Source organism: Entelurus aequoreus, linkage group LG23 (assembly GCF_033978785.1).
Source record: "Entelurus aequoreus isolate RoL-2023_Sb linkage group LG23, RoL_Eaeq_v1.1, whole genome shotgun sequence".
Taxonomy (NCBI): domain Eukaryota; kingdom Metazoa; phylum Chordata; class Actinopteri; order Syngnathiformes; family Syngnathidae; genus Entelurus; species Entelurus aequoreus.
This window is the reverse complement of record NC_084753.1, coordinates 33,243,384-33,258,197: the sequence shown is the minus strand read 5'-3', so window position 1 is coordinate 33,258,197 and position 14,814 is coordinate 33,243,384. Positions and strand designations below refer to the sequence as shown.

The following is a 14,814-nucleotide window of genomic DNA, read 5'->3' as shown; positions in this document are numbered from 1 at the left end:
TGTACACACCTTTTTAGTCAGAAGTGTGCACGCTTTAGTACACACTTTTTTTTAGTCATAAATGAGCACACTCTTGTACTCAACCTTTTAGTAATAAATGTGCACGCTTTTGTACACGCCTTTTTAGTCAGAAGTGTGCACGCTTTAGTACACACTTTTTTAGTCATAAATGAGCACACTTTTGTACTCAACCTTTTAGTTATAAATGTGCACGCTTTTGTACACACCTTTTTAGTCAGAAGTGTGCACGCTTTAGTACACACTTTTTTTTAGTCATAAATGAGCACACTTTTGTACTCAACCTTTTAGTAATAAATGTGCACGCTTTTGTACACACCTTTTTAGTCAGAAGTGTGCACGCTTTTGTACACACCTTTTTAGTCAGAAGTGTGCACGCTTTTGTACACACCTTTTTAGTATCATTAATCAATTTAAGTGGACCCCGACTTAAACAAGTTCAAAAACGTATTGGGTGTTACCATTTAGTGGTCAATTGTACGGAATATGTACTGTACTGTGCAATCTACTAATAAAAGTTTCAATCAATCAATCAAAAAAAACCATACAGGCACGTTCTCAGTTGGTTATTTATGCCTCATATAACGTACACTTATTCAGCCTGTTGTTCACTATTCTTTATTTATTTTAAATTGCCTTTCAAATTTCAAACTTCCACCTTCTACCTTCCTAGTCACGTCCGTTGTGTCCTTGGGCAAGACACTTCACCCTTTGCCTCTGATGGCTGCTGGTTAGCGCCTTGCATGGCAGCTCCCGCCATCAGTGTGTGAATGTGTGTGTGAATGGGTAAATGTGGAAATACTGTCAAAGCGCTTTGAGTACTGATGGAACGAGATATTTTCCATATATCCATATTTAAGTGTTACTTCTTTCTAAAAACTCCTATAGTCATATTTACATCAGCTAATGTCTCGTGTGGTACAAAGTGCTTAGATTCGAGTGTCCTTGGTTAGAGTCAGAGCACTGTCTTTGTTGAGACTGCCATTACATTCCTAAGATAAGAAGCACAGCTAGACTGGGGAAAACAGCAGGTGGGGGGACAGGAGAAGGAGGAAGTAGACAGGAGTTCCGGGGTTTTGGTAGACCGATCTGGACCGGGCTAGGGAACGCTTGGGTGCTGGATTGGTCTCATTATTGCCAAAGCTTTGACAATAAACAACGAAATACCAACTACTGCTTTTGGTGGTCAATTTAACATCAGCTTATTTGCCATTAAAAGAACTTGGGAGTGGACAGCAGACTTTGACTTCCTTGGGAGGAAGAGCTGTCGACGCAACAGTACTTTGAAGGTAGAAAAGCGCTTCACAAGTATAACCCATTTATTTATTTATTTAAATGTCTATTCTTGGTGTTGGCTTTTATCAAATACATTTCCCCAAAAAAATGTGACGTATACTCCAGTGCAACCTCTATATGTTTTTTTCCTTCTTTATTATGCATTTTCGGCCGGTGCGACTTATACTCCGGAGCGACTTATACTCCGAAAAGAGGTACCAGTAGGTAAGAAAAGTTGCTTTTGCATAACAGGGCCTCTTTAATAGCTTCAATTTCTAGTTGTGTTATTCAACCTTTAGGAAAGGACCTTGGGTATTATGAAGTATGACATGCTAAATCATACCCGAGAATGAGGCCCAACTCACATTCCATCTGATTGGAGGAGAGATTTTGTTTGTGGAATATGCTTATGATCGGTGATTATAAATATGGCTTGATGGCTGCGACACACACACCTGAGGAGGCGTCTGCAGGTGAGAGTCCTGTTTGTCCCGACGTGCATGAAGTGAATGTTCATTCCACTAATTTTGTGCGTGATTATTGCAGATATCGTGGAGAATGGGAGCAGAGTCCATGGTCAACTGGACCTATGATCTTAACGTCATGCATCCTTGTTATGAATCTGACAATGCATCTGTGACATTTAGCAGCCGGCCTTCCGTGACCTGTGTTTCAGTCTATGTTCTCCTTGCTCTGTTGTCTGCTGTGACAATATGTGGGAACCTTCTGGTCATCATTTCTGTCATGCACTTCCAGCAGCTTCACACTCCCACTAATTACCTCATCTTATCTCTTTCCGTGGCCGACCTGCTGGTGGGCCTTCTGGTGTTTCCTTTCAGCATGACTTTGACTGTCACCGCCTGTCTCCATCGCCACAATTTCGCCTGTCAGATACGGGACAGCTTGGATATCATACTCTGCACCACTTCTATTCTCAACCTGTGCTGCATTTCCATAGACCGATACTACGCCGTGTGCCGGCCGCTGTCGTACGCTTCCAAGATGAGCGCCCGGGTGGCGTCCGCGATGATCGGGGTGTGCTGGGCTGTTTCTGCGCTGATAGCGGTCGGTATCGTCTTTGGAGGATTCAGCCAAGGAAGCTGCGAGGAAACGTGCTCGGTGCAAATAGTTGCGGCGCACACCCTGGGTCCGGTGTTTGGCTTCTACCTGCCTGCAGTGGTCATGAGCTGCATCTACCTGAAGATCTTCTTCGTGGCTCAGAAGCAGCTGAGCAGCATCCACGCTTCAAAGTCTGTGAGCAAAGTGGAGAGGAAAGCCACCAGGACTCTGGCCATTGTTATGGGAGTCTTCTTACTGTTCATGACTCCATACTTTTTTTCCGTGGTCTTCCAGCCGTTATTCCGCAGTCCTCCATCAGTGGCGGTCATGGAGACCCTGAACTGGCTCACCTTGTCCAACTCCATGCTCAATCCTTTCATCTATGCTTTCTTCTACAACTGGTTCCGCTCCGCTTTCAAAATGATCATAACCGGCAAAATACTTCAAGGGGATTTTGCTGACATCAATTTATTTTGACGCATTTTGGAAAATGTCAAATATCGGATAGAAAATACGTGCTTAATTCTGGGGCATTAGAAAATAGAAGAGGTCTGGAAAAGACGGCGAAAAAGGACTCCTCTTCCTCCTACACTGCAAAAAGTCAGTGTTCATAAACAAGGGGAAAAAAATACAAAAATGAGGGGTATTTTACTTGAACTACGCAAAATTATCTGCCAATAGAAGAAGAAAATTTGGCTTGTCACGACTTTCCAAAACAAGTCAAATTAGCTAACCTCAATGAACCCCAAAATACCTAAAAAAAAATAAGTATATTCTCACTAATAACAAGTGCACCTTTTTTTCTAGAAAAAACAAATATGAGACCTTTATTCTCAATATGTTGAAAAATATTCTTAAATGAAGTAAATGCTAGTGCCATTATCTTGTACATAATGATAAGCGCTCGGCATTACATTTCTTGAAACCAGCAAACTTATACTAAAAACTAAACTAAAATATATTTATATTATATTCATTTACAGCCCGGCCCCCGGCCAATTTTTTTTTTTTTATTGTAATATAGAATAATTTATCTGAATGTGCATGAACTATTTCTGTTCAAAATTGTTTGAAATGTCAAATGTTTAAATATTAACTGTCAGTTTACTGTACTGTGCCAACTGTACTACTATATGAGTACATCTTTTCTATTGTTTCATTGAAAATAAAACAGCAAAGTCCATTTGGCTGCCATCTGTTTTAATTATGAGACACAATTGTGTCAAAGTCATGATTATTTTTTATTTCATGCTTGAAATAAGAAATGGTTACTTTAAAAAAGTAGTTTTATACTTGTGAGTGTTGATGACACAGCTTTGCAACACTTGATATTCTAGTTTCAAGCATGTTTTACTCAATATAGGTCATAAAATATCAACAACAAGATATCTTACTGAGATCATTTAAGACCAAAGCACTTAAAACAAGTAAAACACTCTAACATAAAATCTGCTTAGTGAGCAGAATTATCTTATCAGACAAAAAATAAGCAAATATCACCCTTATTTGAGATATTTAATCTTACTTAGATTGCAGTTTTTGCAGTGTATCCAGGAAATGGCAAAAAGGTCTGACCAGGGCTCAGAAAAGCTGCCACCCCCACCAAGGACTGTTTTCACTACTGGACTCTAGAAAGAGGTTCCGCAGCCTCCGTAGCAGAACCTCCAGGTTCTCTAACAGCTTCTTCCCTCAGGCCATTAGACTCTTGAACGCATCAAAATAATTCCCTCAATTCATATGCAAAAGTGCAATATATATATATATATATACATCTGTACAGTAATCTATTTATTTATATCTGCACCTTATTGCTCTTTTATCCTGCACTACAACGAGCTAATGCAAGGAAATTGGGTTCTTATCTGTACTGTAAAGTTCAAATTTGAATGACAATAAAAAGAAGTCTAAGTCTAAAAGACATTCTGAATTAAAATGTGTTTGTCTAAATACAGAATATAGACTTTGAAGCTAAAAAACAAGTGTTTTAGTCTGAAGACAAGCATTAGTCAAGGTGCAATCCTTAAACCGAGCATCCTTGGGATGATGCAGAATCTTTGAAGAAGACTTTCTATGTGAGGATTTTCTTTGAATACCGTATTTTTCGGAGTATAAGTCGCATCGGCGTATAAGTCGCACCTGCCGAAAATGCATGATAAAGAAGGAAAAAAACATATATAAGTCGCACTGGAGTATAAGTAGGGATGATGTTTGATAAGGAATTATCGAGTTCGAGCCTATTATCGAATCCTCTTATCGAACCGATTCCTTATCGATTCTCTTATCGAGTCCAGATAGGTTGTTGTATATGGGAAAAAAACACAATATTTGGTTGAACAAAATCTCACTTTTATTATATAAGAAAAAAATAAAATCTAATAAATAAATAAATATTGACTGTTACCCACCTAAAAAAATAAAATAAAATAAATAAATATTGACTGTTGTTACCCAAAGTATATTAAGTGGGATTTTTTCAGAAAAACAAATATATACAGTAACACAAAAACAACCTGTCTCTGTGATCACTATAGGTGTATAAATAATAATATAGTGTTAAATAAAATCAGTCCCTTGGGCACAAAACTGAAAATAATACAGCTCTCCAAAAAGTGCACTTCTGTTGCTATTTGACATAACTGTTTGTTATGATGCTTTGACATTTTTGCACTTTATTTCTTTATTGAAAGAAAATTCTATGAAGAGAAAAGTTCTTTGCAAATGTGGTTACAATGCTAAAAAATGAAAAGTTAAAGCTAAAAAAAGAAATACACTTTATTGAGTTAACATTATTTCTTTATGGGGGAAAAATGTTATGAGCTAGAGAATATAACAACTACACTACCCAGCATGCAACGGGAGTTATGAGCATGCGCGGTAGCCCCGAAAAGTGTTGCATGTTGCCACGCTGTGAAAGTAAACGTCAACAACTCAGCCAACACGCCTCGTCTGCATTATTTATAATTAGACAGACAACACATCTACAGTGTGATTTTGTTTTGTTTACAAGGAAAGAAAAAGAAAAGTTAAAAAAGGGAGATGTGTTGTATATATATGTATGTGCTGCGGTTGTTTTAAGAACGTTTTGCGACAGCTGCCGTAAAGGAGGTGCGTTGCTAGCCTGGTTGCTATGTTTCCGGTTGGTCGTAAAAGTGTTCGTCATGTGTTTTACCCTGCTAAAATCTCTCAGTAAAGTTATTCGATGGATTATAGCTTTTGTTTTGAACTTTATTACACCTTGGAGCGCTTTTTCCCGTCCATTGTTTTCCTGCTTTCGCTATCTGCGCCTAATGACTGAGCTACATGACTGATTTCTTGTGATGTTACACGGAGCATTTCTGGTCGGGACGGGATTCGTTCCGAGGGATTCGAATAAAGAACCAACTCTTTTCTTTACTACAGTGGTCTCGATAACGGGTACCGGTTCTCAAAAAGGGATTCGAGTCCGAGGACTCGGTTCTTTTCTTATCGAACAACCGAGAAAACCGGTTTCGAGTATCATCCCTAAGTATAAGTCGCATTTTTTGGGTAAATTTATTTGATAAAAGCCAACACCAAGAATAGACATTTGAAAGGCAATTTAAAATAAATAAAGAATAGTGAATAACAGGCTGAATAAGTGTATGTTATTTAAATAACGCATAAATAACAAACTGAGAACGTGCCTGGTATGTTAACGTAACATATTATGGTAAGAGTCATTCAAATAACTATAACATATAGAACATGCTATACGTTTACCAAACAATCTGTCACTCCTAATCGCTAAATCCCATGAAATCTTATACGTCAAGTCCCTTACGTCAGTGGTGCCCAACCACCGGGCCGCACAAGAAATTCAAAAAAACAACAACAAAAAAAACTTTTTTTAAATTTAAAAAAAAATATTAAATCAACATAAAAAACACAATATATACATTATATATCAATATAGATCAATACCGTCTGCAGGGATACAGTCCGTAAGCACACATGATTGTATTTCTTTACGGGGAAAAAAAAATAAAAATACACCCTTTCTGTAGAAGCTTTGCATCCCATACATGAGAACAGCTTAAAACGTCATCCAATCAACAATTAGACAATTGACTTTGGTGAGTAGAATTGAGTGTAAGCTCAAAGACTAACGAGAGTAAACATGATGTCAACTGTGCTGTACAAAATGTAGATCTTATTGTTTCCTCACTTTTTACTTGTCTAACTTTTTCTCTTTTCATCTTCTTGTCCTCTAAATCGAGAATAAATGATCTTATTTTTCTCTAGCCTGTTTGTTTTGTCAACAACATAATTAGCAGTAAACAAGTGGTGTGATTATTTGCTAAAAAGAACAATTGATTGTTGAAATATTTATTATTTGTATTGTGCTTCTTCCTGCTTCTCTCTACAAGTGTAATTCACTGCAGCAACACAACACAAGCTCGCCTTTTGTGCACACCTTTTTAGTCAGAAATGTGCACGCTTTTGTACACACCTTTTAAGTCAGAAATGTGCACGCTTTTGTACACACCTTTTAAGTCAGAAATGTGCACGCTTTTGTACACACCTTTTTAGTCAGAAATGTGCATGCTTTTGTACACAAATTTTTAGTCAGAAATGTGCACGCTTTTGTACATACCTTTTCAGTCATAAATGTGCACGCTTTTGTACACACCTTTTTAGTCAGAAATGTGCACGCTTTTGTACACACCTTTTTAGTCAGAAATGTGCACCCTTTTGTACTCAAGCTTTTAGTCAGAAATGTGAACGCTTTTGTACACACCTTTTTAGTCAAAAATGTGCACGCTTTTGTACACACTTTTTTAGTCATAAATGTGCATGCTTTTGTACACATCTTTTAATCATAACTGTGCACAATTTTGTACTCAACCTTTTAGTCAGAAATGTGCACGCTTTTGTACACACCTTTGTAGCCATAAATGTGCACGCTTTTTTACACACCTTTTTAGTCATACATTTGCATGCTTTTGTACACACCTTTTAATCATAAATGTGCAGCCTTTTGTACTCAAGCTTTTAGTCATAAATGTGCATGCTTTTGTACACACCTTTTTAGTCAGAAATGTGCACGCTTTTGTACACACCTTTTTAGTCAGAAATGTGCACACTTTTGTACACACCTTTTTAGTGAGAAATGTGCACGCTTTTGTACATACCTTTTTAGTCAGAAATGTGCACGCTTTTGTACATACCTTTTTAGTCAAAAATGTGCACGCTTTTGTACACATCTTTTTAGTCAGAAATGTGCACACTTTTGTACATATCTTTTTAGTCCTAAATGTGCACCCTTTTGTGCACACCTTTTAATCATAATTGTGCACCTTTTTGTACTCAACTTTTTGGTCAGAAATGTGCACGCTTTTGTACATACCTTTTTAGTCATAAATGTGCATGCTTTTGTACACACCTTTTTAGTCATAAATGTGCACGCTTTTGTACATACCTTTTTAGTCATAAATGTGCATGCTTTTTTACACACCTTTTTAGTCATAAATGTTCACGCTTTTGTACACACCTTTTTAGTCATAAATGTGCATGCTTTTGTACACACCTTTTTAGTCAGAAATGTGCACACTTTTGTGCACACCTTTTTAGTCAGAAATGTGCACGCTTTTGTACACACCTTTTTAGTCAGAAATGTGCATGCTTTTGTACATACCTTTTTAGTCATAAATGTGAATGCTTTTGTACACACCTTTTTAGTCAGAAATGTGCACGCTTTTTTACATACCTTTTTAGTCAGAAATGTGCACCCTTTTGTACTCAAGCTTTTAGTCATAAATGTACACGCTTTTTTACACACCTTTTTTAATCATAAATGTGCACGCTTTTGTACACACCTTTTTAGTTAAAAGAGTGCACGCTTTTGTACACACCTTTTAGTCATAAATGTGCACGCTTTTGTACGCACCTTTTTAGTCAAAATTGTGCACCCTTTTGTATTCAACTTTTAGGTCAGAAATGTGCACGCTTTTGTACACACCTTTTTAGCTAGAAATGTGCACGCTTTTGTACATACCTTTTTAGTCATAAATGCGCATGCTTTTTTACACACCTTTTTAGTCATAAATATGCAAGCTTTTTAGTCAAGCTTTTAGTCATAAATGTGCACGCTTTTGTACACACCTTTTTAGTCATAAATGTGCACGCTTTTGTACACACCTTTTTAGTCAGAAATGTGAAAGCTTTTGTACACACCTTTTAATCATAAATGTGCACCCTTTTGTACTCAAGCTTTTAGTCATAAATGTGCACACTTTTGTACACACCTTTTTTAGTCATAAATGTGCACCCTTTTGTACTCAAGCTTTTAGTCATAAATGTGCACGCTTTTGTACACCCCATTTTTAGTCATAAATGTGCACGCTTTTGTACACATCTTTTTAGTCAGAAATTTGCACGCTTTTGTACACACCTTTTTAGTCAGAAATTTGCACGCTTTTGTACACACCTTTTTAGTCATAAAATGTGCATGCTTTTGTACACACCTTTTTAGTCATAAATGTGAATGTTTTTGTACACACCTTTTTAGTCAGAAATGTGCATGCTTTTGTACACACTTTTTAGTCAGAAATGTGCACGCTTTTGTACACACCTTTTTAGTCAGAAATGTGCAAGCTTTTGTACACACCTTTTTAGTCAGAAATGTGCACGCTTTTGTACACACCTTTTTAGTCTTAAATGTGCACGCTTTTGTACACACCTTTTTAGTCAGAAATGTGCATGCTTTTGTACACACCTTTTTAGTTATAAATGTGCACGCTTTTGTGCACACCTTTTAATCATAATTGTGCACCCTTTTGTACTCAACTTTTTGGTCAGAAATGTGCACGCTTTTGTACACACCTTTTTAGTCAAAAATGTGCACGCTTTTGTACATACATTTTTAGTCGTAAATGTGAACGCTTTTGTACACACCTTTTTAGTCATAAATGTGTATGCTTTTTTACACACCTTTTATATAAATGTGCATGCTTTTGTATACACCTTTTAATCAAAAATGTGCACCCTTTTGTACTAAAGCTTTTAGTCATAAATGTGCACGCTTTTGTACACACAAATTGTTGCGTCATGGTCAGGTCATGGTAAAAAATGATAATAATAACCTCAAATAGATACAAATATTTATCCATTGAACTGTTAAAATGTATTTTCTCTATGATTACAGTTGCTTTTTTTACGTTTTCTTCAGTAAAAATCACTAAATGTGCATATTTAATGTAAATACATATATGTATACAATATATATATACATATATACACACATCTATTATATGGAAAAATAGATAGGTATATACATTTACATGTATACGTAACTTCACTAGTTTTGGGGTTTGTACATGCAGTCGTGGTCAAAAGTTTACATACAATTGTAAAGAACATAATGTCATGGCTCTCTTGAGTTTCCAATCATTTCTACAACTCTTTTTTTTTTGTGATAGAGTGATTGGAGCACATACTTGTTGGTCACAAAAAACATTCATGAAGTTTGGTTCTTTTATGAATTTATTATGGGTCTACTGAAAATGTGAGCAAATCTGCTGGGTCAAAAGTATACATACAGCAATGTTAATATTTGCTTACATGTCCCTTGGCAAGTTTCACTGCAATAAGGCGCTTTTGGTAGCCATCCACAAGCTTCAAGTGTATGTAAACTTTTGATCGCGACTGTAGCTGTGTATGTATACATAAATTCCAAATGCACAAAAAGAACATTTGCATAACAGGGCCTTTTTAATAGCTTCAATTAGTAGTTGTGTTATTCAACCTTTAGGAAAGGACCTTGTGTATTATGAAGTATGATATGCTAAATCAGGGGTCACCAACATTTTTGAAACCAAGGGCTACTTCTTGGGTACTGATTACTGCGAAGGGCTACCAGTTAGATACACACTTAAATAAATTGCCAGAAGTAGCCAATTTGCTCAATTTACCTTTAACTCTGTTATTATTAATAATTAATGATATTTATCTTTGTGGAAACACTGATCATCTTAATGATTTCTCACAATAAATATATATAGAAACAGATAAATATCAATATGCAACACTTTATTTTTATATTTTCTCTAAGTGCACATTTTTCAAATTGAACATTTTCAAATGATCACTTCTAAGACAGTCTTGTGAAATCACAATATCCCATTTTAACTAGCTAGCCACTAACATTTTTTTTAACAAATCATGAATTACTTTTCACCATGTTTGTACAAATAATAACTCATGTAAAATACAAAAGTAAACTCTCAAATTTTTAAATCATGTCACACTTTGAACTGGACACCAAATCTGTTATCTGTTTCTTTGTCAGTTAGTGGGAAGCCTGGCATTGCATGCTGTTAACTAGTGTGTTGTACTCTGTTGTGTAACTTGACACTGCAACTCTGAGTGAGTCTTGCAGATCTGCATCAGTGAGGCGTGTTCTGTGTTTGTTCTTGATGAAGTTTATGTCAGAAAAGGCTGATTCACAAAGATAAGATTTTTCCTCATTGTTTGCGGAACCTTCTTAATCTTTTGGACATATTTTCACAGCAATCTGGCCTTAAGCTTAATTATGATAAATGTAAAATGTTAAGGATCGGAAATCTAAAGGGAACGTCCTTTCGAATGGAATGCAAAGTGCCTGTTTTGTGGACAGATGGACCAGTTAACATACTTGGTGTTGTTGTCCCAGAAAATCTGGAAGATCTAGGCTCAGTAAATTATGATAATCGAGTAAGAAAGCTGGACAAAATTATGCAATTATGGAAAGGGAAATCCCTAACCTTGTATGGTAAAATGTCTATTGCCAACTCGTTAATTATTCCTCAATTTATTTATTTGTTTTTGTCATTACCAGCTCCATCACAAAACTTTTTTAAGATTTATGAGCGGAGGGTCTTCGATTTTGTCTGGAACGGCAAACCAGAAAAGATTAAAAGAAAGGTTTTGTACAAAGAGTATGAATATGGGGGCTGGAACTTCTCAACCTGGAAGCTATGTGTCTGTCTTTAAAAGCATCAATTGTTCCAAAGATGTATTTAAACATTGAGTGGTACACAAATGTCCTGTTGGACAAAAAACATGTACTGTATCAAAAGAAATTGTATCCTTTTTTACAAGTGATCCCCTCCCAGAGAGTCTGCTGGGAAACATGGCGGGGTTCATAAAGGAAACAATCCACTCATAGTGGTGTTTTCAATTTTATGTGCCAGAAAAAAGAGACGATATTTTGCAGCAGTTAATATGGATGAACTGTAATTTTTTAATAGATGGAAAGCCTTTCTTTTGGAAAAATGTGTTTGAAAGAGGAGTCATTTTTGTCAATGATATTATCAATGAGAATGGTAAAATTATGAAGTATGATGAATTTAAAGCTATGTATGGTGATGCTTGCTCAAGCTTTTCATTTTATCAACTAACTGGAGTAATTGGGAAAAGATGGAAACAAATAATTAATTATGGAACTACTAAATTATTAGTTTGTAAACCTCTAATAAGAAATTCTAGTTGGCAAAAAGGAACTAAAATAAATAGAAAAATATATAATTTTTATTTAATAAAGAAATCTTTGAAGGCTGCCTCATACAACACAAATGGAAAATGGGAGGACTTTTTTGACTGCCCGTTGCCATGGGATGCCATATTCAAACTAATCTATAAAACCACTATCGATGTGCAAAATCGTTATTTTCAAATTAAAATTATTTATAACTTCTTACCCACAGGGAAAATGTTAAAATTATGGAATATGACAGAGTCAGATGATTGCCGATTTTGTTGTCAGGAGCCTGAATCCACCCTGCATTTGTTTTGGTATTGTCATATTGTGTCTTTGTTTTGGGTGGAAGTTGAAAAAATGTGTTTAAGGATTGGTTTGTTTATGAAGCTTAATGTGGTTTCTGTTATTTTAGGAGAGTTCATTGACAATCATGATTTAGTCAATTTAATTATAGTACTCTGTAAAATGTTTATTTTTAAGGCCAAAAACAGATATTCACTTAGTATTACTTTCTTTAAAACATTTATTCAGTATTTTCTAACTTTAGAAAGTTACATAGTTGAAAACGATAATGATGCCAAAAAACATTAAAAAAAAAGATGAGAAGTCCTCAAAGGCTTATTTTGAAAGTATAATTATGTTTATAGATTATATGATATCTGTTGTTGTGTTCCCTAATTTGAGTGACCTGGACATAATCTGGACTGTACATAAATGCTTATTTTGAAAATGTAATTTTGTTTATAAATTATATGCAATCTGCAATCTAATTTTTTTCTGTGTACATGAATGAAGGTGTGTGTTGCTGAGTCCGACTTGGACATTATCTGGACTGGGCCTGGTTTAAAAAACCCTTTAAACAAATCTAATTTCATTGACAACCTGGTCTGTTGAAGATAAGGCCCTTTTTTAAAAAATAAAATAAAATAAGATAAATAAATAAAAAACATTTTCTTGGATAAAAAAAGAAAGTAAAACAATATAAAAATAATTACATAAAACATAGTAATTAATGAAAATGTTAGTGGACCAGCAGCCTATACAATCATGTGTGCTTCAGGGACTGTGTCCCTTGCAGATGTGTTGTCTATGTTGTGGGAACCAGAATATTGGTAGCAGAAAGAAATAACCCCTTTTGTGTGAGTGGGTGTGGATGAGTGTGCATGGGGAGGGGGGGTTGTTTGGGTTGATGCACTGATTGAAAGTGTATCTTGTGTTTTTTCTATGTAGATTTAATTTTTAAAAAAAATAATAATACATTTTTTTTTTTTTTAGAACAGGCCCGCGGGCGACTCATCTGGTCCTTACGGGCGACCTGGTGCCCGCGGGCACCGCGTTGGTGACCCCTGTGCTAAATCATACCCGAGAATGAGGCCCAACTCACATTCCATCTGATTGGAGGAGAGATTTTGTTTGTGGAATATGCTTATGATCGGTGATTATAAATATGGCTTGATGGCTGCGACACACACACCTGAGGAGGCGTCTGCGGGTGAGAGTCCTGTTTGTCCCGACGTGCATGAAGTGCATGTTCATTCCACTAATTTTGTGCGTGATTATTGCAGATATCGTGGAGAATGGGAGCAGAGTCCATGGTCAACTGGACCTATGATCTTAACGTCATGCATCCTTGTTATGAATCTGACAATGCATCTGTGTCATTTAGCAGCCGGCCTTCCGTGACCTGTGTTTCAGTCTATGTTCTCCTTGCTCTGTTGTCTGCTGTGACAATATGTGGGAACCTTCTGGTCATCATTTCTGTCATGCACTTCCAGCAGCTTCACACTCCCACTAATTATCTCATCTTATCTCTTTCCGTGGCCGACCTGCTGGTGGGCCTTCTGGTGTTTCCTTTCAGCATGACTTTGACTGTCACCGCCTGTCTCCATCGCCACAATTTCGCCTGTCAGATACGGGACAGCTTGGATATCATACTCTGCACCACTTCTATTCTCAACCTGTGCTGCATTTCCATAGACCGATACTACGCCGTGTGCCGGCCGCTGTCGTACGCGTCCAAGATGAGCGCCCGGGTGGCGTCCGCGATGATCGGGGCAAGTTGGAGCGTCGCGGTTGTGATTGCGCTCGGTATTACGGTCGGAGGATTCAGCCAAGGAACTTGCGGTGAAATGTGCTCCGTTCATGTTTTGCTTGCAAACATCATGGGACCACTTTTCTCCTTCTACCTGCCTGCAGTGGTCATGAGCTGCATCTACCTGAAGATCTTCTTCGTGGCTCAGAAGCAGCTGAGCAGCATCCACGCTTCAAAGTCTGTGAGCAAAGTGGAGAGGAAAGCCACCAGGACTCTGGCCATTGTTATGGGAGTCTTCTTACTGTTCATGACTCCATACTTTTTTTCCGTGGTCTTCCAGCCGTTATTCCGCAGTCCTCCATCAGTGGCGGTCATGGAGACCCTGAACTGGCTCACCTTGTCCAACTCCATGCTCAATCCTTTCATCTATGCTTTCTTCTACAACTGGTTCCGCTCCGCTTTCAAAATGATCATAACCGGCAAAATATTTCAAGGAGATCTTGCCAACAGCAATTTATTCTGACGAAACGGCAGAGTTATGATTTGTTACATAAATTCTTACAAAGGCTGTGTTGCATGTGCAGGTGAATCTCCAAATCGGGAGTAAGATGAAACCAAGTAATGCTGGTAATAGTGTGCCCTCTAAACCAGTGGTTCTTAACCTTGTTGGAGGTACCGAGCCCCACCAGTTTCATATGCGCATTTACCGAACCCGAACCGTAATCATTCAATTATGTTATTATATTAAAGAAATACTAATACAGATATATTTTACAAACAGAAAGTTACAGGAATGTACACATAATCCAATGTTTACATCTCATTGTGCAACATGTGAATGTTTTAGTGGGAACTAAATGCGATATCTAAAAGGGATACACATTATTTCCAAAGCAGGACCCCCACCCAGACATATAATACTAGTACACAGCTCATGAAAAACAACATGTTATAG

At 36.9% G+C, this 14,814-nt stretch overlaps 2 protein-coding genes across 2 annotated transcripts; both read left to right on the top strand.

Moving 5' to 3' along the window:
• Positions 1-1,851: 1,851 nt before the first annotated feature.
• LOC133640791 (trace amine-associated receptor 1-like) lies at positions 1,852-2,829 on the top strand. Its single transcript, XM_062034439.1, has one exon. It carries the CDS (start codon positions 1,852-1,854, stop codon positions 2,827-2,829), a length of 978 nt encoding a protein of 325 aa, XP_061890423.1.
• Positions 2,830-13,341: 10,512 nt separating this feature from the next.
• LOC133640908 (trace amine-associated receptor 1-like) lies at positions 13,342-14,382 on the top strand. The gene has a single exon (XM_062034591.1). The coding sequence runs from the start codon at positions 13,405-13,407 to the stop codon at positions 14,380-14,382; it is 978 nt and encodes a 325-aa protein (XP_061890575.1). The 5' UTR covers positions 13,342-13,404.
• Positions 14,383-14,814: the final 432 nt, after the last annotated feature.